Source organism: Stenella coeruleoalba (assembly GCF_951394435.1).
Source record: "Stenella coeruleoalba genome assembly, chromosome: 11".
NCBI classification, from domain to species: Eukaryota; Metazoa; Chordata; class Mammalia; order Artiodactyla; family Delphinidae; genus Stenella; species Stenella coeruleoalba.
In genome coordinates this window covers 77,630,448-77,655,740 of record NC_137157.1, presented here as the reverse complement: position 1 = coordinate 77,655,740, position 25,293 = coordinate 77,630,448, and the positions used below count along the sequence as shown (strand labels likewise).

At 41.8% G+C, this 25,293-nt stretch overlaps 1 protein-coding gene across 6 annotated transcripts in view; it reads right to left on the bottom strand.

The window, feature by feature from the left end:
• Nucleotides 1–25,293, bottom strand: part of TMTC1 (transmembrane O-mannosyltransferase targeting cadherins 1) — a 263,316-nt gene that overhangs the window by 71,021 nt on the left and 167,002 nt on the right. For 4 of the 6 annotated variants that reach the window (XR_013830478.1, XM_079936645.1, XM_079936649.1 and 1 more), the window contains 2 exons: nucleotides 21,232–21,353; nucleotides 6,759–6,926 (listed from right to left, as the gene is read on the bottom strand). Coding sequence is in view for 5 of the 6 variants with exons in the window: in XM_079936645.1 (XP_079792771.1) it covers nucleotides 6,759–6,926; nucleotides 21,232–21,353 (290 nt within the window). In the remaining variant the exon portion in view is untranslated. The remainder of the gene's footprint in view (nucleotides 1–6,758; nucleotides 6,927–21,231; nucleotides 21,354–25,293) is intronic. The other 2 variants (XM_079936646.1, XM_079936647.1) reach the window with 2 other exon arrangements.

Here is a 25,293-nt window from a genome sequence, read left to right as displayed (position 1 = left end):
TCAGATAGCTGGTAACTGGCAGGGACGGGATTCTGACCCAAGGGCTTTGCTCCTAGAGTCCCTGTTCCCTTACCTGCAAGGAGGTGGTGGCAGGGGTAGATGGGTTTGGGGGCTGTCTGGAAAGAAAACTCCTGGAACCTACATGGGTTAAATGCTGGAATGGGGCCGGTGATGATAGAGAGGAAGCAGAAAGGATAACAACCTAGTTTCCGGCAACTGAACTTTAAATGCCCTTCCTCTTCTAGGTGACGTATTTTCATTTAATTTTTAATTCAAAGGTAAGAACACTAGGGGAACGCCATACAAATTAAACCTGTTAGGATAATACGTCAGGGTATTGTAATCTTTGTTGAAATAACAGCCCCTTAACGTTATAAACCAAGAAAAAAATTGTTTTTAATTCAAAAAGAAATAAATTAAAATGTTCAAAGGCAAAAAAAAAAAAAAAAAAAAAAAAAAAAAAAAAAAAGCCCAGTCCCTTAGGACCAGCAAAGACTGTTCCACCTAAAATCCACTGGCCAAGTGCTTGAGGAACTCTTCAGAGGAGAGAATTTACAGGGAGTGTGGGCAGCTAGCAACCAACCCAAGGGCAGCATCACGTGACAGCAGCAGACTTCACCTTACACAGAGCTGTTATGGTGATGTCAAATGCACGGCAGTAGCTAGGATGTTTTGCTGTGTGTGGGGTGCGGCTGGAAACAGATGGGCTGTAAATCTGTATTAACAGCAGTTAGACCCCAGATCCTCTTCCCCACCAGGCACATCCAGGTGACTATTTCCTCTATTCTTTCCCCATCCCAGCAAAAGGCAGGACGTTTACTCTCTAGAAAAGTTGAATCAGAGAGATCAGGAACAACAGGTACAGTCGAGGGCCAGAAGAGCTGTACCTCCAAGGTACATTAAGTGAAAATATATATTCTGAACAGTGGAATCTCCCTCACCCCATTATACCCATGTAAAACTCTGCATACTGGAAGCCAGGATTGGACTCCGCGGAGGAGATTGGAGGAATCCTCTCACTGGAAACCACTGACCCAAGACAAAAGATTTACAAATGCTGCCATTTGGATGCCAGTGAAATCATCAATCTCCTTCAATTACCTTATGGCAAAGCTCACCAGCTAACACACAGAGCTAGAATTTTAATATAACATTTCAAATGGACATTACCCAAAGTACATTAGGTCATGGGGGCAGGACCAAGTTCAGAGTGATAGTAATGGCTTTTTAAAAAATCCAATTTCTATACAGGAAAGTGTCTGATTTTTCTATGCAGAACTAAATAGTGCATGGTACAGGGAGATTTTAAAGTAACTTTGATTTCAGCATAGATATAACTGGCATATTTATTGGAATTGATCCTCCCTTCTGTGTGATTAGCATAGCTGCTCTACTATGTTTCACCCGAGTTCAGCCTGTGGAAAAGCGTCCTTGCTAAGATGAGGGCATTGTTCAGTGATGGCAGGTTGGAAGTAATAATATTTGTAGCAGGCAAGCAGGCATGGGTGGAGTAACTGAAATCCTAAGAACACACTGCTTTTCCCATTGTTGTTTTTGACCTTTACGTTCTCTCTGTGATATTTTACTGCTACGTTTTTCCAGTCTCTCATTTTACAATAAACAGTTTGTGAAAAAAAGGAAAATAAACAATTGACCAAAGGCAAAACTTTCCAGGTCACTCTGACTGGCCAAGTTGCTCCCTCCTTCCGGGGTCAGCCTCATCAGTTTGCTTTTGGGATGCTGTGATTGAGTCGTCCCAACTGTCTTAACAGAATGTGCAGCCTTACACATATTTACTCCATAAGGAAATGTAGGATTCATAAGTTCTGGGGCTGGATCCCAAATCCTATTAATAACTACAACAAGGATTATGAATTAAGGTCTCCCTTTGAACTCAGGATCTTAATTCATGCACTTTGCATTTCTCCCTCACACCTCTCGTTTGCAGAAGACTTGAAAAATAACAGAGATATCAAGCCACTCCTATCAGGTATCTCTCCAAGTTTGTAGAACATCAGTTTGTTTTGTTGGCATTACTGGAACAATAGGTCAGGAGAATCACCCCCAAATTCCTGATTAGAAAACAAACATTTAAAAAAAAATGTTCAGCCAGGGGTTAACAGGAAAGGAAAGTAAGAATTTATGGCTCTCCTCAATTGTGACCCTGTTTAACCTGAGGTTTCCAATGCTACAATCAGGCTAGCCAGTGTTTATGGAGGATCATTTTGAATCAAGTGCTGAGCTAAGCGTCCACTTCCATGGGCTATCTCCTCTCGCCCTTTCAACAACCTATCCGATGGGTAGTATTACTGTACCTCCCATATGATGAGGAAATTGAAGCTCAGAGAGATTAAGACCATTTTCTAAGGTTACAGACTGAGTAAGTAGTTGAGCAGAGATTTCAACCAAGATCAATATAAGGTCACAATCATTCCTGAAGTCGGTCAACGTTTGATAAACCAAAAAGGTACCGCAAGATACTAGAAACATTAGAATTTCACTGGTAAACAAACTATGGCCTGATGGGCCACAGACACATCAATGTGTTTACCTTTTTACATAGATGTCTTTGGCTTCTTTCCCGAGACAATGGCAGAGCAGCTGCAAAAGAGACCATAGGGCCCACAAAGCCTCAAATATTTACAGTCTGGCCTTTACGAAGGAATTTGCCAATCCCTGGTTTATGTTCTCTGCCCTGGGAGGTCTGCTTATCTCTCTGGCTCAGCAATTCAGAGAGGAGGAAAGAGAAATGTATTTCCTACAGGGAGGGAAGAAGATCTAGGCCATAAATTCTTAACTGGTGGTCCACGGATCACTTAAATAGTTCATGAATGGGATTAAGAGAGACCCCAAACTGGATGCAAAAGAAAACATGCTGGCTTTGTCTTTCTAAGTATTTTGAAGATTTGGGGGCGTGGGAAGAAAAGATTTCATCAAATTGTGTTATTTTGGTACCAAAATATAAAAGTCTGGGCTATCACTAGAAGCTATGCACTTACCCTCTCCTCAGGTTAGATAGCAGAATAATCTCCTGTTCTGGGAACTAAAGAAAACGTACCTTGCAGCTATGATTATGAACATCTCTCATTCTGTCTCTGTCTGTCTCTGTCTCTCTGTCTTTCTCTGTTTATATTGGGATTAGCTTAAGTTAGAAAACATAAAGCAAAACACAGGTGTGGTGAAGTAGATGTATTCTTTGGCTTTTACATCAGATTTGGGTTCAAACCTGACACCTCCTTTTCACAGCGATTTCGTCTTGGACAAACTACTCTCTCTCTGAGCCTCTGATGAGACACAAGTGCTGGGTTCTTGTGCTTTTGTGTGTGAGGTTTTTGCCAATAAAAGTACAAAGCTGTGAGGGGGATCTTCCATCTGTATCTCCTAAAAATACATCACTCAGTGGGATCTTTTTTGTGACAGGAGGCCTCAGCTGGAAACCCTGGAATTTGACTGAAATTTGGATTGTCTCTAACACAAAGGTCTGTCCTAAGATATTCTGTAAGATCGTTCATAGTATTGCCAAGCACAACCACTCCATATAATTAGAGAGGCCTCAACGAGACCATATGACCTAGGATGGTCAATGGGTTGATAGTCTGGAAGAGAGGAGAAAACAGAAACAGGGCCTCTGTCAAGGACATCACCTCATCTAGAACTACTGCAACTTCTTCTTAGTTGGCCAGCTCTTGGTTTGGGCCATTACGGCTAATTTAGGCTTTCCTTATCCTTCCAGACAGAGCTCAGGTCTACAAGAGAATGGTCCTTGAAGGCTTGGGTTGGTCCCAGTCACCTGCCTGCACTTACACAGCACCCTGCTCTGCCTCTGTCTACCACCTGCTACATTACATTAAAATGTGTACATGTGTCTGACTCCCATCCAGACTTCAGGCTCCTCTAGTGTCTCGCCCCACGCCCTGCTCTCTCATGTCCTAGAACACAGTGCAGAGCAATAATCTGAAAGCCTTACACAGTGTTTATCATACTGCCCTATGCATCTCTCACATACTCTACTCAGAAGATAGACACTATCATTATTCTAAATTTAAAAAATTTTTCCTTTTTTAAAATTTATTTTTTAATTGAAGTATAGCTGATTTACAATGTTGTGTTCGTTTCAGGTGTACAGCAAATTGATTCAATTATACATATATACATATATGTATATATATATATTCTTTTTCAGATTCTTTTCCATTATGGTTTATCACAGGATATTGAATATAGTTCCCTGTGCTATATAGTACATTCTTGTTGGTTATCTATTTTATATATAGTAGTGTGTATATGTTCATCCCAAACTCCTAAATTTTAAAATAAAGGAACTAAGGCATGGAGTGGTTAAGTAACTCACCCACGATCACACAGCTATTAAATGGTAGAACTTGGAGGAAAGCCAGAAAGCCTAATTCCAGACCCCACACCAGCCACTAATCCTATCTTGCCTCAAAGATTCTTGGTAAATGTTCAACTGATTTGAACATTACTCAGGAAAGATGAATACATATAAACAGCTGGTCTTGAAGGAAAAAGAATAAACTTAAAGCCTCAGATACTTAAAAGTTTCCCCAGGACATAAATAAATTATAACAGGAAAAGTTTTCTAAAAATTATTGATAGCTTTGATTTGCACATTACACAAAATTCCATTTGATCACCAAAGGCCTCCCAAGACACAAAGTCTCTTTAAGCACATATGTGGAATGCCTGTGTTTTAGTAATCAACTGTTCACTTCCTACATGCTTCCATCTAAAAAACCAGAAGCCTCTGCATACAAGGTCAATGAGATTTTTGTTTTTCTGTTTTCCTTTTTTTTAAATTGCTGGCATCAGCTGTACAGGGTTTGAACACTAACTTGTTATCCTTGAGATAAAATGCTGTCTGCCAAAATCCTTCCTCAGAGTTGCACTGATTAAGCAGTAAACATCATTAGAAAATACAATCAATCTTAGTACCTTTATTCAAGGAAAGGATTTAACACGGGGCAGAATCATTTTAAAGTTTCTCATAAAAGCACTGACTATTGAAAGTGAAAGAAAAAATGAATTAAGCCAACAGAAACCAGGAGGAAGTTATATTCCTGAACTTCCATGCCCCTGTGTTTACAGAATGACCTCAGCAGTGGGCAGTAAGAGGGAACAAGTCCATTGTAGTCTGTGAGAACTGCACTGAGGTCGGGGGTATGACGGGGACGGAACAGAATCTGAAGCCTAAAAGTGATATACAATTCCTAGAAAAAAACCCACAGGGCAACAGGTCCCTATAGTACCCCCTGAAGTAATGATGGTGACAATGATAATGATATAGTAACAGTAAATAAACTGATAAGATGTGCATGCATGCCAGACTAATTTTTTTTCTATTAGAGAAAGTTAAATTGCCAAATAGCAAAATCAGATATATTGTTTTAAAACGGTAGAGGTGTACAGTGAACATGTGTCTTACTCCTTCATTCGTTCATTGACTCATTCACTCACTTCTGGCAGCCCAGAGTCTGTGTCCTTTTCTGGTGCTTGGGTTTCCTGTGGGGAATTCCCTCTTGCTGTGACATCTCAGTGGAAGCCCAGGGGCTCTGCCTGCCCTAACTCCCCCCATGGAAGTCAGGGGAGCGTCTTTGGCCAGTTCTGTCATCTCAGTGCCCTAGTGGGGACAAGGGGCAGGCACACGACCTAAGCTCAGGCTTAGTCAGACGATTTTCTTTTCCTAGGACTGTGATGTGAAGAGAGAGAAAATTGGGGTACATTTACCCTCCATTCTTTCCTTTGCAGATGCCCAGGTCCCCTCAAGACAGACTATCCAGACACCTGTTTCCCGTCTGCTACATGCTTGCTTCCTCACCTACTCCCCAATTCTGTGTGCTCTCCTATGCTCTTTCCATATTTTCTGCTTTTGAAAGTGATTCCAACTCTGTTTCAGTTGTTTGCCTCCAAAGAATAAGTGTTGGGTACTGGCTGATTAGGGAACCAAAGAAAAACCATGTTGACAGAACTGGCCAACTGGGTCATAAGTGAGGACAGAAGCTGGAAGGGGTCAAAGACTGGGGACCCCTGGGAGACTGGGAAATACTGCTGGGCGGCCAGGTGTGGCTGAGCCACGGAGGCCAGGTGAAGGTCACCAGGGCTATGACATCAAGGACACAGACTAAGCCCAGAAACACTGCATGATGAGCAACCCAAAGGATGTTTTATACTTTACAACAAGTTAGGGCTATAAACTGGCATTGCTATATTCAGAAACAGCTTCTACACCACATAAAAACCTACCACGAGATGAAAAAGTCTTTCACTTCCTTGCTCACGATTAATGTTCAAAACAAAGCAACTAGATTACAGATCACAACTTAATATCCTGGAATATTCTGCATCTCTCTTCCTTCTTGCTGTGTGCTCACCTTTCTCATTCACTCAGCTGAACAATGCAATTGGACTTACTGACCAATCTTATTTTGTTGATGGCTGATTTTACAGCCCAGCTCATTATCAAGACTTTCCATCTCAATTCACAGACCCAAAAACCTTCCCATGAGCCTTATTTCCATTAATTCACTTACAGTGAGCTCCCGTAAAATTTTATATAATACCATTTAAAAAATTAAAGTTAAAACCCAAAATAAAATGACATCTTCCATTTAAAACTTTACTAAAAAACGTTTCTGGATTAATAAATATTGCCAGATCCATGTCGCCTCGTTTGTTGGGAAACAAATGCGTCAGCAAAGAAATAAATGGGAAGAGATTCCCTTTTAACCCTCTAGTCATACCTGAATAGGGACTCTCTCGACAGCCAAATTTCATTCTGTTTCATGGTTTTCCAGGAGAAAAGCAGCAGCAGCAGCACAGTGGACACGCTCAGGGTGGCAGCCCCACAGCGATTCAGCCATGTGCACAGCTTGCTCATTCCATGCACGAAAAGGATGCAGTAGCCCATGCTGGAAAAGAGGGCGGAGAAGCAGGTGACTTTGGGGTGCAATGGAGGCCCCTGAGTATTCCATCCCATGCAACTAACTTTTCAAACAGAGCTTGTCCTGTGATAGAAAACACAGACATAACCTGCCCTGTCTGACACATTTCCACGTTAGAGCTCAAATGGGCTCTACCGGCACACTGGCTAGTTCTCTGGCACAAGTGTGGAGAATGACAGGTTCACCCTGCAGGCTCACATTGCCCTGAATTTCTGCAGCTCAGGCATCCAGAAAAGTCCATCCTGTGTGTCTTGGGTCTTGACTGGACCCTCTGACTCAGGCTCCCTTATGTTCCTGACATTGTATAACCCTACTGGCACCATGTGTTCAAATTTGGACCCTGAGGCTTTGTGGGAGACAGTCCCTGGGGGGGACTATCAGGTCCTGGAAGGGATGCTGGTCACCAAGGGGCATTGATTTTGGTCTCCGGATGTGCCACCTAGTATATCCCCATTCTGGCCAAAGTTCTTACGCTGAAGGAAGATCCTCCCACAGGCGGGCTTCTGAGCCTCACAGCGTGCAGCCTATCACAGACAAGCTGCACTGATCCGATTCTCATGCTGATTCTGGCTCAGCTTTCCCAACAGACACGAAGAATCCCTCACGTTACCGGAGTGGGGCTTTGGCACATTGATATCACATCTCTAAAAGCTTAGGCTTGGTGGATGGAATGTGGTCCCTCGCATCACCTGTGCACCTGCAGAGAGGCTTCCTGCCTGCCGACTGGCCTCAGAAAAACACATTTAGTCTGTACTCATTATGCTGTGTGTATTTTAGTCAAAACTCATTTCTTTCCAAAGACGATAATACAAATTATTATAGAATATTTTAACAATGAAGCAAGCTTGTGTAAAGAAATCCTATATTAGTCAGACACTAATACTATAAGAAGCCCTAAATTAATATAACTCATTTACTTGTTCAATTAATTATTTGTTCTCTCTCTAGTATGTGACTGGCAGTATGCTGAGCACTAAAAATACAATTATGAGTAAAACACAGATTATGTGCCTGCCACTGTCACAGGCACCAAGAATGTTATCAGTGGGTAAAACAATCATTCCTATCCTCCTGGAACTCACATGGATGGGAAAACAGCCACCAAGCAAGTAAGACCCAGAGTAGGTCACACTGAATATGACACATTAGGTGGAGAAAAATCAAGCAGGAAAGTGAAGGAGGGAGACCAGGAGGGGAAGGAAGGTGAGATATTCATATGGGCGGTCAGGGGAGGCCTCACTGAAAAAGTGACATGTGAAGAGCATACTGAAATGCAGGGGGCGCACCCTGCAGGCACCCAGATCCCCAGTGCCCGCTCTCTTCTCCCCCTGCGTTCGTAAAACAGCACCTCTGAGGAGCAATGTTAATTGAGCACATCTTATGTGCCGAGTACATTCTCTACAGGAGCTCAGTTCATCCTTATATCCCTGGGGGTCACTGTTAGCAGCATTAAACTCCTGAAGACACTGAAGAAGAGAAGCGAACGCATTTGCTGAATTCGGTCACACAGCTCATGTCCAGTAGAGCAAAGACAAAACCCCCGGAATTCCAGATTCCAGAGCCCACACTCCACCTGCTGTCCTGACATTGGGGTTCTGCCTTGACTGCTGTGTTCCTCACACCTTATCACACAGCTTCACCTACTTCCTTCCCAATCACTCCATACATGACATCTCAATGGTCATTAACTGCCTCCTTGTAGGAAACAGCTGTCATCTGGCAGAGCGGTGGGGAAGGGAAACACTGGGATTCCAACAGCTCCAGAGCAACGGCCACCAAGTGGCAGAACACGAGGATAATGAAGATGACAGCAACCAGATTAGCTATTTTGTACGTTTGCATGTTTGTTGAGTACTCCCTACGTGTCGGGCACTGTGCTAAGATCTTTATGTGGGCCTGTCCAATACTTGTAGGGTCTGGAACAAGGACAGTACTGGCTTTAAATATATTATCTAATTTAAAAACTCAATCCTCAGTATCTCCCACTTCATAAATGAGGAAACTAAAGCTTAGAGGACTTAAATAACTTGCCCATAGCTCCAAAAGCTAGGAATAGAGTCAGATCAGAAGTCCCACGGCCCTAACACTGTGCTATAATTCAGGAGTGGGCAAACTTTTTCTGTAAGAGGCCAGAGAGTAAATATTTCAGGCCATATGGGCTCTGTCCTTCCTAGTCAACTCTATCTTCGTAGCAGGAAAGCAGCCATTGACACTTATGTAAACGAATGGGCATGGCTGTGTTCCAACAAAATGTATTTATAAAAACAGGCGATGGGCCAGATTCCACTCACAGGCCGCAGTTGTTGAGCCCTGCTACAGCCAAAACGAAGGAGAATACCATTCCTTCCACTCAGCACAGGCATCGGGATCAAGTAACAGAATCATTTTTTTTCAGAAGTCCTTGTATTGACATATGGTTTAAAGAAATGCTAAGCCATATAAAATCATCTCCACTTAAGTTTGCAAATTTCTTAGAGGGTATCACATTCTTAAAAACTTGAACACAATATCAGAGATTAAGATGCTTCTCTATTATGACATTTCATCTTTCAACATCTGCTTTACTGCAGATCTCAGCTGCAGGGGGGTAGGACTGCTCTCTCCATTACTGGGGCAGGGCAAGTCCTCATTCTGAAAGTGGAAAATCAAGCAAATGAGAAACTACATACTTTTCTGACCTCCAGGGAAATGAAACCAGGCTCCAGTTTGGTCTGCTTAACCTGGTTAAGGAAAATCTGGGCTCTGACCAGAGACCTCCCCAGAGAGCCCAAAGGAGTCAGTGTAAACCACTGACAACTGCCAACATCATAACCTGGAGAACCAAGAGCCCAGCTGGCTGCTGAATGGCTTAGCTCAGTACCGAGAAACATTTTCAAAGCACGCTTGAGGGGCACCACGGCTGTCCCAGAGAAAGCAGCACAGAGATGATCTCTTGTTCACAGGCCACAGGGATCTGCAATTTTGAATGGATTTTACTGACAAGCTGCTCAGCCCACAGTGCTTATAAAAACTAAAGGAAGCTGCATCTCTGCTTTAAAAAATGCAAATCCAAAGAGAATTGAATAGGAAATATCAATCAACAACGTCTGTCCTTTCAAATCTGAATCGAAAATGTTTAAACCTGTTGTTTGAGAACTTTGAGTAGTTAGTCGTCGTGTAGACAGTACAAATGTACTTTCACGCTCTTAAGTGATAAAAGAACAACATTTCCCCTTCCCATTTACATCAACCCTGGAGAGATGACAATTTTCTATGACTGGGCCAAGTATTTTATGATGTTTGTTACGGCTTCACTTTTTGTTTTATTATATGCAGCAAAGAGAAGTGTTTTGCTATTAAGTAGAATTGAAATTCTACCTTTTAACAAGCTCAAACAACCCACTGAGAGTATCTATAAATAGCATTAATGATACAAGACAGACACATTCTTCCTATTTTATTACTCTAAAAAATTCCCAACTTTAGATAGTTTAAATGAAACATGTCCCTAATGAACTTCATGTTGATCTGTTGAATCCCCATCTGGCAAATTATCTGACCTTCAGATCTTATTCTGGTCTCATGAATGTTGACCCCAAATGGTTAAACAATAAAGCCCTGGAACCATGAGCCCCAAATAGGTGTTTGACGCTATAGCACAGGAAGCCCCAGGGAGACAATGGAAGATCAGATCAGATTGAACCTGGAAGCTGGCCCAGGTTCATTAGTGTCCCCATTTCTTGCCTTTTCTTTTTTATCTCAAACACTTGATGGATGGGGAAATTTCCCAAAAGACTGAATGCATTTGGATGTGAGAGTTTATTCCCATTCCAAGAAAAAGGTATCTCTCATGCATTTCCTTAACTCCCCATCCTAGGGGTGCTGGGCTGGGTATGAAAAGCATCTTTACATTCACTTCTCCGTAAATAGATTTGTTCTGTTCTTTTCTCGGCATTACCTATGGAGCAAACTGGGAGAAAAACCCTTTGCTTTCACCTCCTGAGAGCCTGCTAATTCTCTTTTACCTCTTTGAAGATGACATGCTTCCTCTCAACCTCCCAGCTCACCTACCAGCTCTAAAATTTATGAGACCTCCAGTGGTAAGTAAGGCAGGGTCTGGATCAGAAAAAAACCCGTTTGCCTCTCAATTCTGACACTTACTGTTGTTTGATTTCAGACAAATTATTTATTACCCGGTTCTTAATTTTCTTATTTTGTAAAAGGGAATAATAATTTTACACTGTGCACAATTGATGATACACACTAAACAATAAATAGCATTAATATTATGTTATAATAATAACAATATTATTAGGGCATTATTTTCTGCTAAATAGAGTAGAAGGCAGGAAATGTGCAGTTTACATGTATTCCAGGTGGAAACAGATAACTCTGTATTTGGCTCCTGTAAATGTAGTAACTTCCTAAGGTAACTAGAGCACTACTAGGTGTAGTGGAACAAAAGTGTTCTAGTGCAGACTTTGGGGCTTTGCGGCGAGGAGAAGGATTTCATTGGAGAATAAAGAGTCTAGAACTGGGTCTAGAAAGCTGGGTTCTTCTCTGCCACTGGTGAGCTCTGTGCAACAGATTTCCTTACAGAGCCTTATCGGGCCTTAGTTGTTTGTATTACAAGGGCTAAATATTGCCTGCCTTCAAGGCAGCTTAAAATGCAGCTACCTTGAAAGGTTGTTGCATGGAGTAAATGAAATAATATATGTGGGGGTGCTCTGTGAACTGAATACAAGGTATCGGTGTTCTCAAGGGCAGTGTCTATGTGTTCATGTGTGTATTACTATATCAATAAAATATGTGGTAGATCTGTAAATACACCTCAAGAAACCTAGTTTATCTAAGTCCAGATTGACCCAAACTGTCTAATTTACAGGACAACTGTAAGTCTTTTCAGAGCATCCACCAAGAACACCCTTAAAACTTCAAAATACCTTGTACGATATTGTTGGCTTCTGAAAGGTATGACTCATACATCATTTTTATAGAACAAACTACTGAAGAAAACAAGGTACACTGGTCATATGTGAAATACATATGGCCACATATTTAAGTTAATGAACGTTCATAAACCTCGACCACAAAAAGCACTAAGCAAATCTTCCCTTAGATCCATTTCAAATCTTTCTCTATTCTGTCTATCTTTGTGAAAGTGAAGGAAATGAAAAACATAAACTCTTCGGTGAATTAACGCATAATGAAGAGGTTTTTGTATTCAGCTTTGATAAGAAATAAAGCATTAACTGTTTGGAAGTTCGGGCCAGTTTTTAAGGATAGAGTACTGTTTTATTCATTTTTTCAGGCTAAGCACCTACATGTAAGAGGGGCTGCTTCCTAAGTGTGATTGAACATTGCGGTGGAAGGTACCGGAAACTAACATGGAAACAAAAGTGAACTTAAAAATGAATCAATCCAAGTCGAGCCCAAAGATGACTTATCAGCAGCAGTACTGTCCATACTCAGGGTGCAGTGTTTCCCTTCGCAAGCACCTTCACCCGAGCCTGGCTTACTTCCCTCTCAGCCTGGTTCCAGTAGCCACAACAAATTTTCCATCTGGGCCTGAGAGGCCTTTTGGCCAAAGCCAACCACCTCCAAAGTCACTCTGAATCTAATTCTAAAAAGTCAGAAAAACCACCTTTCTCAACCCTCGTACAGTATACTCAGCTCTAGGACCTGAATTCTGCCATTTCTTCCATAAACCACCATAGAGTCAGGCATCTTCACTTTTGAAGCAAAGGCATTAATGGACAATTCACTAGTTGTTGCCGTCCCCTCGTCTCTTCCCCTATATTAGCACAGATCTGACTGTACATGCTGTGTCATATGTCCAGTGTTCTTTAATTTTCTACAATACTCTCTAATGAAGCATCTATTTTTCTGGGTATTATGAGAAAACACAAACATACAAAATGGTGGTCCCAACTCTCATAAGGGCAAGACAATCCAAGGTTTCTAAAACAGTGGGGAGGATATTTTAAGATTACTAAAATTTGTATAAGAAGTCACTGGTTTGAGATGTATTTCCCAGCACAGAATCCAAGAGCAAAGGAAAGAAATAGATTCACGACAAGGGGTCTTAATGGAAGGGAGGTTGAAATGGCAACACTTAAATCCATTCACACCCTCCAGGCAGGTGACTGGGTGTGTGATACCCAGAAGCTAGTCTCTCCTCCACTCCCAGGGGCACGTTTCATAACCTCTTCCAGTTTTATGTTTCAGAATGCTAGCCTGCTAAGTTAGGGGTGTTCACTTTTTTAAAACATTGAGATATAAGTGACATATGACATCATATTAGTGTCAGGTGTACAACATCATGATTTGATATTTCTGTATATTGCAAAATGAGCACCAGAATAACACACATCACCTCACAGTTACGATTTCTTTTTCTTGTGATGAGAACTTTTAATATCTAATTCTCTTAGCAACTTTCAAACATACAATACAGTATTATTAACTAAACATTACATGCCCAAGACTTATTTAACTTATAATTGGAAGTTTGTGCCTTTTGACCCCCTTCACCCATTTTGCCCACCCCTCATTCCCTGCTTCTGGCAACCACCAATCTGTTCTCATTGTCATGAGCTGAGTTTTTTTTTTCCTTTGGGGTTGTTCACTTTTGAGCGCATGAAGTTAAAAAGGAAACAGAGGTTTATAGTACTGAAGGAGGAGGGGGAAAAGGGCTGGGAAGGAGAGGACTATACTCTGCTACGTTGATTTCCTTACACTTTGACTCACCCAATCTCCTCATTTTTACAAGGCAGACTGAAATAATGACTTGCAATTACCTAGCATAGCTTACAGCAATTTGCACATATATTATTCCACTTAGTCTCATCTGAATTCAGATTCTACTCTCCAAATTTTACGTTCAAATCCTGGTTTCCAAGACATTTGCTGTTCTCCATTAAGGACTCGGACATAAACATTCATCTTTTATAACTAACAGGGTTCTCTAATAGTAAGGCCATGATTCCAGTCTAGTAAATAACTGTTCAAGTTTATCCTCACTTTGTGCCATTGGCTGAGCACAACAGATTGGCCAACTGATCCTCAGCCCATGAGCACACTGACCTCCTCTCAGCTCACTCATTCCCACCATTGCTCTGTTCTATGTGACCTACAATCTCCAATTTTGTAACACAGTCAGTTGAGTCCCTCAGCAAAGCCCTGCTGCTTCCTTCCTGGAAGGAAGAACTCATACAGCACTCACCCTCACCATGACCTGGTGACCATTACCAAGTCCCGTGCAGCCCCAGGACCCTCCCTACCTGGGCACTGCCCTGGAAAGTAGCCCTCCCCGGACAAGGTCTACCTCCCAGATCTCATTCCTCTTCTGAGTTCAGGTCTCAAGGGGATGAACACATTGAAGTCAAATCTTCCCATCCTTACCCCATGGTATTCTGAGGAACAACTTTAATGGACTTTTGAAAACCCAGTGTAGGGGGACAGAGGGACACACTGGACTCAGTGCCAGTCACCCTGTGAGCAACCTTACCTGTGCTCTGAGCCCGGTTTCGATATTAGGCTTCAGCACAATTCCTGAGTCTCTCCTCACGACTTGATACGGATACACAAGCGTCTGACCTGTTCTCATGGGTGCAAGCTCTCTTGATAAGCTGCCTGCACCATGGCCCCATGGACGGGGCATCTGCCATTGCTCTTGTTGCCCCGCCCCAGTGGTTAGGCTCCTATTTCCTACTGGCACATACTCCTCACTGATGCTTGTCCATGGGAACTTCTAAGCAACACATGTTCCTGCTGCTTGTGAGGACACCCTATCAGCTCACGGAGGAGGCCCCACACCAGTGCTGCCCAGACCATCCCCTAGTGCCCACTGCCAGGCCCTTCAGAGAGCCTGTCCTCGTGGCAGATGAACTTCCTCTTTGCTCCTGCCTCCCCCCAGGGGACATGTCCCCCTTCCCCTACTTGGGCATCTTGCTGAAACTGAGCAGGACGAATATGTGTTTCAACTCCTAAGAGGAAAAATTCATGCTTTCCACAAGGTTATTCTAAGTCACAAAGAGTTGAACTTGGGAGCTGAAAGGGACCTTCGAGACCATGCAGCACTGTGGTAACTGGAGTTCAGATTTCCCAAACCAGCAAAATGTCCAAAAGGAGGGAGTTGGGTGGGGGAGGAGGAACTAATGGAGGGCTGTATATCCCCTCCTGCTCTCATCATGCAGGAAGAGAAAGGATATTTTAAATTTATTTATTTTTATTTTATTTATTTTTTAGTTTTGGCTGTGTTGGGTCTTCCTTGCTGCGCGCGGGCCTTCCCCGGTTGCGGTGAGTGGGGGCCGCTCTCCGCTGTGGTGCGCGGGCCTCTCACTGTGGTGGCCTCTCCCGCTGTGGAGCACAAGCTCTAGGCGCGTGGGCTTCTGTAGTTGCGGCTCTTGAGCTCCAGAGCACAGACTCAGTAGTTGTGGCGCACGGGCCTAGTTGCTCCACGGCACGTGGGATCCTCCCAGACCAGGGCTCGAACCCCTGTTCCCTGCCTTGGCAGGCGGATTCTTAACCACTGCGCCACCAGGGAAGCCCGAGAAAGGATATTTTAATACCAAAAATATAGGAAACATATAATTTCATAATTTTTTAAATGAATTGATTTAACTTTATGAAAAACTCACTGCATTATCTTTCTTTCTCTCCTCACCCCCCAGTTTGGCCAGTCCAGAGACAACTGTGGCACGAAGATCTAAGCAACATTAGGGGATTACCGGGCAAGGCCAACACTCAGGTTTTACAGATACAAAAGTGATTCCCCCAGGACAGCCAGGCAGCACAGGACAGACTGGGCTGTGTTGATTCCCAGGTCAGTTCTCCTTCTACTGGATTTGCTAAAGTAAGGTTTTATTGATATCAAATGATTTCTCTGATGATTTGAGTATTTGGCAAAACTTTGATTCGCTCCCAAATAATCATCACTCTCTTCCAGCAGCTCTGAAGGAGCATATGCATAGATGGCTCATCAGTAGGGATCCCCAGTGTCAGATAACTGGGGGTAGTGTTCTTTCAGAGGTGACATTTCTCACTTTGCATCCTGAGGAATAAATACTGCAGTACTGTTTCAATAGCAGCCTCTGTAAGATTAAAAATTCCATTTAGAATTAATAGGTGTGATTTGAAGGTATTTCTCAAAATTGAATATGGAAAAGAGTCACTTGTCTTCCATTTCTCCATGTCTGATGTGTCCATTAGCTTAGGAACTATACAAAACAAATGGCATCTCTTTCTAAGAGTAGGGCAATTTAAAAATTTTCTTTCTTCCCTCAAACACAGGTGGTCTAACTTCTTCTGTGATTCCAATTTTTCTTGATCAGTTCCATCCACATTATTGGTTCTGCCTTCACTTACTTCTGTCCATTCTTTTCCCCTCTGCACTCATTCATGTTTTCTTAAAGTAGTTTAGGAATTTGCTCTTTGGCACTGAAGCGAATAAATCACCCTTAATCTGGCATGTGAATGGATCTCTGATCACATTCTACAACTTTATTGGAGAGCTCTCAACAACTATTTCTGCTTCATCGATTCTAAGAAATTTTAGTCCTTTGAAGCATTCTAATGTGGTTTTTATAAAATACAAAAAAGTAGCCATTAAATTATACGCTTCTCTTGAGATAAGAATAAGAGATCAAAACTTCTGTGAAAGAATGATTTAAGCCCCAAACTCTCCTGCCTGTTCAAAAAAGACATCCATAAAATTGGCATTTATCACCAGAAGAAAAGATTATTCCAATTTCTTTTGGTGGTAAAACTCTGACCCTAAAGCCATGCAGTGCCAAATAAATTGCCCATTTCTGTCCCTTTTATCTACAGATTTCAAAGTGCAAGTGAGAGGCAGGTGATATTTTGGGTCTGTGCTAGGTTAGGATGGAGGGAGAACAGAAGCTAGAAGATTTAAGTGGCTTGTTCGTTGTCAGGCAGAAAGGCAGAGGATGAAAGAGCACTGTTGGTCCGACTCGTTCTGGGCTTTTCTTGTAAAATGGCCAAACCAGCTCCCTGGGATATTTTAATACCAAAAATATAGGAAACTCGCCTGGGCTTCGGTGAGGGTGGACGTGACCTCTGTAGTGTTCATGGATGGGATCCCAAGGCTGGAAACTTGCTCCTTACCTTGAATATTTAATGAGTAGGAAGTTCACCTACCAACTGAGCTTTCTATTTCATCTTCCTCTTGTTTGCTGACGTTTTCGAGACAACATGGATTTTCTGCATAAAGATGATGATTTGAATTTTCAAGAAAGCCACAGAGTACATGTTTTCCTCAAAGCACTTGGGTACGAATGCTATGGAGAATGGCTCTTTCTTGTCAAGGTCAATAATGGAAGGAGAGAAGAGAATCTTCCATGCAGAGAAGATTCCCGTGTGTATAAAAGGCTTGGACACATCCTTCAGCATCGTGGACGCCAGCGTGTAGGTTTATCAAATGCACCAGGCATCACCTGGAGCTCTGGCACCTTCCAAGGAATGCCTGCAGCGTCTGCAACATTCTCTGCAGCCCTGAGGAAGATTCCAGCAGCTCCTTACCCAACTGTCTACCATTCTCCACTGAGATGGGGGAGGCTGGTCTCTGCTGAGTAAAATCTTTTTTGGAGAAAAGTCCCCATTTTCATGAAAACTGTCAGCATGTATAAACTGCCTCCGATGAAGTCATTAGAAACTCTCTAAAGCCACAGCACAGAAGTTTCCCCACATAGGTTTTGATTTCTGACTCAGCTGCACAATTTTAGATAACAATGGAATCCAGCACCATAATTAAAACGGCTCCCTTGGGGCTTCCCTGGTGGCGCAGTGGTTGAGAGTCCGCCTGCCAATGCAGGGGACACGGGTTCAAGCCCTGGTCTGGGAAGATCCCACATGCCGCGGAGCAACCGGGCCCGTGAGCCACAACTACTGAGCCTGCGCATCTGGAGCCTGTGCTCCGCAACAAGAGAGGCCGCGATAGGCCTGCGCACCGCGATGAAGAGTGGCCCCCGCTTGCCACAGCTAGAGAAAGCCCTTGCACAGAAACGAAGACCCAACATAGCCAAAAATAAAAATAAAAATAAATAAATAAATAAATTAATTAAAAAAATAAACAAACAAAGAAAAACAGCTCCCTTATGGTGCTACTTACAACAATGACTGTGAAGGAAGGCTGGGGTTTGTGAGAGGTACAATGGCTCTCTCAAAGACTCCTCGGCTTCCTCCAACCCCAGTTCCCCCAAATTTGAGTTAAACTCTCAGGTTTGTGCTCAGAGCTGTGTACCTGGACTAGTGACGTGCCCTCTTCCTCAGCCTCCAGGACCACCTATACGGGGCAGGAGACACTTCCACTTCCTAGTCACATGGCCTTGGCATCTGCCAAGACCGCGGCTCTGGAGGGGGAAAGAGGCCTGGCTGGGCGCAGTGATGATATGGATACGAATCCAGGAGACGCTGCGCAGTAAAGACAAACCCTCGGAAAATGATGGGTGCTTGACATCAGCACGACGATGCACAGATGCGGGAACGTGGAGAGAAAAGGGCAGCCATCTTTTTGATGAAGACCGGTTTCCCGAAATTGATTTTGGGTGACTCTGCACCAAGTTTGCCAAATGCAGCAAAATCCAAATGGGGTCTGAGAGGCAAGCACTTGCTCTTGGTAATACTGATGTTTTCTTTATATTTCAAACTTTTATTTTAATCCAAATCAGCTTACTCCTAGTGGAAAAAGGGCAGGGCATGACTTTGTCTGTTTTAGAGAAAAGAAATGGAGTCACAGAAAGTTCTATTGAAGATACGGCAGCACAGGAAGAGCCCGAGCTGGCATGATTCTCTGGGTGTTTGGAGGACACACCTACCCGGGCGACAGAAATCCCTGACTTTACATAAGACAGCTCACAAATGGTTGACGACAATATTATGGGCTTCTATAATGTTTACCTGAGGCTCTCTTCCAGAAGAATGAAATTTAACCTCTTGTTTAAAATTCCAGCCCTTTAGGTCCTCAAAACATTTTCTCTTGTATTTGGATTAGAAAATCTTACCACACATGCACTCAGAACACCAAGTGCTGTGGATTCAGATCTCAGGACTCTTGAAAGTATCCTGCGCTGATTTCCAAATGGAGTTGAGCTGAAAGTACTTTCCTGTGTTCGTATTTTCTTCACCTTTTTCAATTGAGGAGACGTTACTATCAGAGAAGCAATATAACCTGGAAGGTGCCAGATCTGTCAGCAGACAAGGATCTCTATGCCACTGCTTTGCCACTTACTAGCTATGTCACTTGGGCAAGTTATTTAACCTCTCAGAGCCCAGGCTTTATTTCTGTAAAATGGCTATAATGGTATTAGCTACATCAGAAAGCTGATATCAGCGATAACACTTGCTATTTATTGAACATGTACAATATAAAGCATTTTATAAGTTTTTTATACAAAACATTTTTATAAATGGCCATCTCATTTAATGCCATTAAAATCTCACTGAGTTGGGTGCTATTATCTTCATTTGACACAGATGAGGAAACAGAGGCTTTGTGACATCACACTCATGTCACACTCTGACTGCAGGAACATGCTGTGAACCACCACATACAGCATGCATTAACTGATAAATATAACATGCTTAGCATAGTGACTGACCTATAATAAAGGTTCAATAAAATTTTGATACAATTAATGTTTACTGAGTATGATACTATTTTAAAGAATATCCAGCTCTGTTAAACGATTAGAGTGGAAGACACTATTTTGTTTTTAATCAGCAGTTAATAAACTCTTTGAGGGGAAAAAACCTGAGATTCACTTATTTTTGCAGCCTCAGATTGTAGTAGAGCATGCCTGGGACAGACGCTCTGTGAATATCTGTTAAGTGAAGAATAAATACAGATTCCACTTGGAATCAGGAGTCCTACAGACAAAACCTGACTGAAGCCACTCTCAGCTGCTCTAAGCAAAAACACGTCTGGAACAGACACTGAGGTCCTCCTTTGCCCTCCATATTCCTCAGTACTGGCAAGCTTCATAAGCCTGTTATTTTAAGTCAATATAGAACGCAAAGAAATTTCGTATTTTTGTCCTCATCAAATAGTTTTTATCAAGAAATAATCTCCTTCCCAAACTGTGCTGTAGACACATAAAGAATATTAAGGGCCACCCTCTCCTTAACCAAGTCAAAACAAGATGCTGTTAAGTCTTAAGAAAGCTGTTAGGTACTTACTCTGGGGGGAAATCGAAGGTTATGAAATTCATTTCTAATTATATGCATTTTAAAATTTCTAACTCAATATCCATAAATGAAATAAATTTTACTATTTAATACTTAAATTAATCTCATTTAAATTAAGTTGAAAATTAACTTAAATTTCTAACTCAAAATGAAGAAATAAAAATGAATAATTTCCTGATAATATTTTGGTTTACTGTATTTATTTTGTTGCCTTTTAGAAAAGTTCATTCTTGGGACTTCCCCGGTGGTCCAGTGGTTAAGACTCTGCCTTCCAATGCAGGGGGCATGGGTTCGATCCCTGGTTGGTGAACTAAGATCCCACATGCTGTGTGGTGTGGCCAAAAAAAATAATAATAATAAAATAAAAAGGTCTTAAAAATTTTTTTAAAAGAGAAAAGTTCATTCTTATGTAAAATTCATCAAATTACTTAATCTTAGGAAGCTTAATAAAATCCTTATTTTAAAAATGAGAAAACATGGGTGCAAAAAAAAAAAATCTTCATGTGCTACTCAAGGTCACACAATGGATAAACGGCAGAACCATTTCAGGGACATTTTCAGGCTTTTGAAAAGAAACAGGCCTTGGAATGCTGACATTTGAATAAGACTAGAGAACAGACAAGCTTCAGCACGATTCAAATATTCAGAGCTAAGTGGCATTATGTAATCATACAAGTCTGAATGCCCTTTATAATTTTAACCAATTTTTTTCTCAAGGACAAGTTTCCTTCAGATTGTTCCTATTTTTAAATTAAAGAACAAAGAAAGAGAGAGAAAGAAGATAGAAGTTAATTAAAATCATGCTACTTAACACAGTTAATAATTTTATCCAAATCAACAAATATTTCTAGAAAGTTACTATAATTATGTTTAATAAACACAGATACTTGAACAAAGAAGTCGTGGTAAATGATTGCTGCTAAAATTCTGAATATACTCTGGTCAATATTCTCATCCAACTTCCTCTTTGGCTGTTTTTAAAGCTGGGGTAATAAACACCGCAAAGATGTGTCATACACACAAAGAACGGTCTCTCTGGAGCCATCAGTGTTGGTCTGGTAAAGAGGAATCCAGGAGCAGTAATTACCTAGGCATGTATAGCACTCTCTCGGCCACCACGAAACCCACCCTGAAGAAGAGGTTGCTGGCTGGGATGAACGGGAAAACCAGGAACAACAAGCCCACCAAAACTTCCCTGTGCTCCAATCTCTGAAACACACAATAGTGGAGGACAAATTAATCTGGGTTTAATTCCACTTCAGTCAGCATTTAACCATCTCTTTCATTTTCAACTTCTCATTGAAGGAATGAATAAATTAGACCAATGTAAACCTTTTGATTAGTGTGCTGAATTCATCAGAGAAAGCCCTCAGGCTAAAACCTCTGGCTCATGGAAATATTCGCATGTACCCCTGACACACATTTGCCACCCAGAACATCTGCTATTTGCCTAACATGATCAGTGACCATTACTCTTTATTCTGGGCTGGCCCTACAGCCATCCTGCTTCTTGGTCTGGCTCCTTTTAGAGTCCCTGTGCCCCCAGGCAACTCATTCCTGGGAGCAAAGCAGCTGGGTGGGATCAAGCTCACTAAGGCATCATGGAGAATTACTGTCCTCTCAGAAACAGAACACATTAAAAGCAAAACAAACAAAAACAAAGAAGAAGAAGAAGAAAAAAAAACCCACACAAAGCCCACCAGGAGAGGCAAAGCTTAGCACGAAGAAAATTAAATGCAAATGGTGAAACGTGGGGCATCAATGAGGGAGATCATTTGAGCTGAGGTGTTTTTAGCATCTTTCCAAATAAGCCAGTAAGCAAGCATTTATTCCATGAAATTTTTTGGAATCAAAATTCATTACAATAAATCATTAAACTGACAGAACACCTTTCTCTTACACTGTATATATTAATTTGTAAAGATTTTTGTCACGTATAGTTAACATAAAATATTTCTATTTATTACTAATAATATGTTGTAATGGGCACTGTAAAAGCTAGTGTGTATTTCCAAATAGATGTATTTGAAGGAATTTCTATTTAAAACAAACCTAAATGTATTGGATGGTATTACTTTTTTCTTTTTAAAAAAAGTTTAAGGGAAAAACCAAATAGAACTTTCCATGTTACAGTTTTAAATTTTTTCTTATAAACATTTTAAATAGCCTATTACTTTTAATAATTGTGAAAGACTAAACAAAAGAATTTCTAAAACATAAATAAGATTCCCTAATACAACTACTAATATTTTAAGTAGACAAAGTAAAAGATTTCAAACATCTTGAGACATTTGTCACCTGGATTTTATTAAAATCTTTGTTTTGCTGACTACAAAATATTGAATAACAAAGTTTCTAAGAGCAATTCCATATGAACAAATGTGATTTGGACAATTTCCTTTAAAAGTAAGGGAATGTAAGTAATGATCTCATTTTTTACCTAGAGTAACCACACTCTTTAGAATTAAAAGATGAAAGAAGAAGAAAAATATTTTGCATAACAAGCCTTCAACTCAAATGGATACAATAATGTATTTTCTATGACCCACTTAAATTGAAGGAATAAAACAGGTGAGAAGTAACAAGTTCATTATATTTAAAAACTGCAAGCTATCTTTGTAATTTAGATTTTTCTTTCAGTTTACAGTATATTTCAGTCCAAGAATTTAAAGATTTGTAAAGAGAATGTAATACCCCCTATTAATTAATCCTAAGCATGGAGGCAAGGGCAGGGGTTAAGAGAATTCTGATCAGGTCACCATCCAGGTCCCTGGATCGTGTTTTACCCCGTGAGGCGCCTCCCCACCTCATTGCGGTTATTGGAGATCAGCCCTCACTGCGGATCTGAAAGAGGCGTCGCCTTCACACCCCCAGTGTCACCCCTTGCTGCCTGACCGAAGGCCCTTCCTCACTGTGGTGTCGTATGTTTCCGGCCTTTACTCAGCAGAAGCCCGAGCTGGGGAGCCAGTAGGTTGGGAGGAGCCGGTGTCCGGGGAGCACAGAGGCGCCCTCGGGCTCCTCCCTCCCCAGTCCCGGAGCCCCTGCAGCAGGTGGTCCCGAGAGCTGCCGCCGCTGCTAGAGGTGCGGAGATGGGGCTGCAGGCTCCAGGCACGGCCTTTATTCCCTTCCTGGCCCTCATCCCAGTTGTGATTACGTATTTATCTGTGTGCTCACTGTCTTTAATTAACGTCTCCAGCAGACTGTAAGCTCCATGAGGACAGGAGCTGCTCAGTTGTGTTCAGTGGCACGTGGTTTGTGCTCAGCTCAGTGCCTGGCACTTAGTGAGTGTTTAGAAATATTTGTTGAATAAATCAATAAATGAATAAATGTGCCATGTGAGAGAGAAAACTGGGTGTGAGAAGGGGAGAGGACAGAGAGGGCTTCCTGGTGGAGGGGGGACAATCTGGGGTTGAAAATTGAATGAATGCTCACAAGGTAGATGTGGTGGGCTTGGGGAGGGGGAGGGGGTCACAGTGAGGCACATTCGGGCAGAAGATACAGAATGTACAAAGCAGGGAATAACCCTGGACATGTTGGCAGGTGACAAACCATCAGGGTGTTGTATGCTCTGTGTGGAGCTGACTTTTACCTACAGGCAACAAGGATGGAATAAAGGGTCCCACACGCATAGAAAGAAAAGCAAGTCAGTGTCCAGCAGCTGATGTCCATGTTCCAGTTGTGGCCCTGCTACCATTAGTCACCTTGAGCAGGAATGAAATTAGCCCTTCCCTGTGTCAACTATTAAATGAGGTAAGTGAGGCTCACAGCTCAGCGCAGCTGGATCAACACAAAGGTTTCTTGATCAGAGAGAAAGTCTATGTCATTGGAGTTGTGAGCTTAGAGCCTACCACTCCACATTGCTACCACAGGGGCTGTCTTATGCGGTGTTTTACTTTGTTTTCAAAACATGCAACTGAAGACAGTGGCACAGTGCCCAAACTCAATGAAGTTTCACTATTTATCTCAAGAAAAATAACATTCATGAAAAAAATTCTTGAGTCTCAAATTAACCTGATGATAATCTTTTCTCCTCCCCATTCAGTCAAGAGAGATAGAAAATATTCAAGAATATAGTTCTTTAAACTGCAAGTTGATCAGCCAAGCAGAAAGTTGTAAAGTTAGGGAAAAAATATGTCATGAACATGGCTGACTTTCCTAGAATGAGAAAGACTGGGAGAGAATCCAATTTTGTGTCCTGTGGATCACAGATGTGACAAAGTTGGCTAAATAATTTATAGCTTATTTCACCCTAACAGATACAGATGAAACACAAACAAAATAAGAGTGTGGGAAAAAGAGAAAATGTGTGGCATTTTCCAAAGTACACAGAGTGCATTCATTTCTAGGAAAAGAGGCAAATGGAAATTGATTCCAAATACACTAGGGGGTGAAAAGACATGAGAATTAAAACAGCTAATAATGCAGCCAATAATAACAATACACATTATTTGTCTGATTACCTGTGCAACTTCAGACAAATTAATTTACTTCTCTGAGTTTTAATTTGATGATCAAAAACAAAAAAGAGGTTACTGATACCTATTGCATCTGTAGGAAAAATGTGTGATAGATTCACTCTGATAGGTGTTAGTCTTGACTTTTTTCCTGGCTCGGGAGGATACAGAAAAGCATTCCCCTGAGCTGCAAAGAGAGAAAAATCCCTTAACATACCTCTTAGGGCGCCCAGAGAATCACGCGGCCACCATCAGCACAGTCACGCAGCTGAGAGCCGCTAATGGAAAAGCAGTGAGCTTCTCAGAAACATAAATTACCTCAGAGGAGCACCAGCTCCAGAATCTGAGTCTAGCCTGGTCGCTTCTGGTTTATCCCATCCCCTTCCTACTCCCAGCTTCCTTTTCAAAGAACAAGTCATAGGTGAGGACACATACACAAGCACACAGACAGATACACACACACACACACACAGATACACGCATGTGCACGTGGCCAGCAGTGTGTGGATGAGTGGTCATGAGAAGAGGATGCCTCCCTGTCCCATTCAACCCAGACAACATCTACTGCAGGCTACTTCCTTCCAGAACAGCAGAGAACAGGTCTCATTATAGTAATTATTACCATCATTCCCATCATCATATTTTCTCTCACCTCTAAACAGGTTTCAGATAAAGAATACAGCGCATTCAGCATG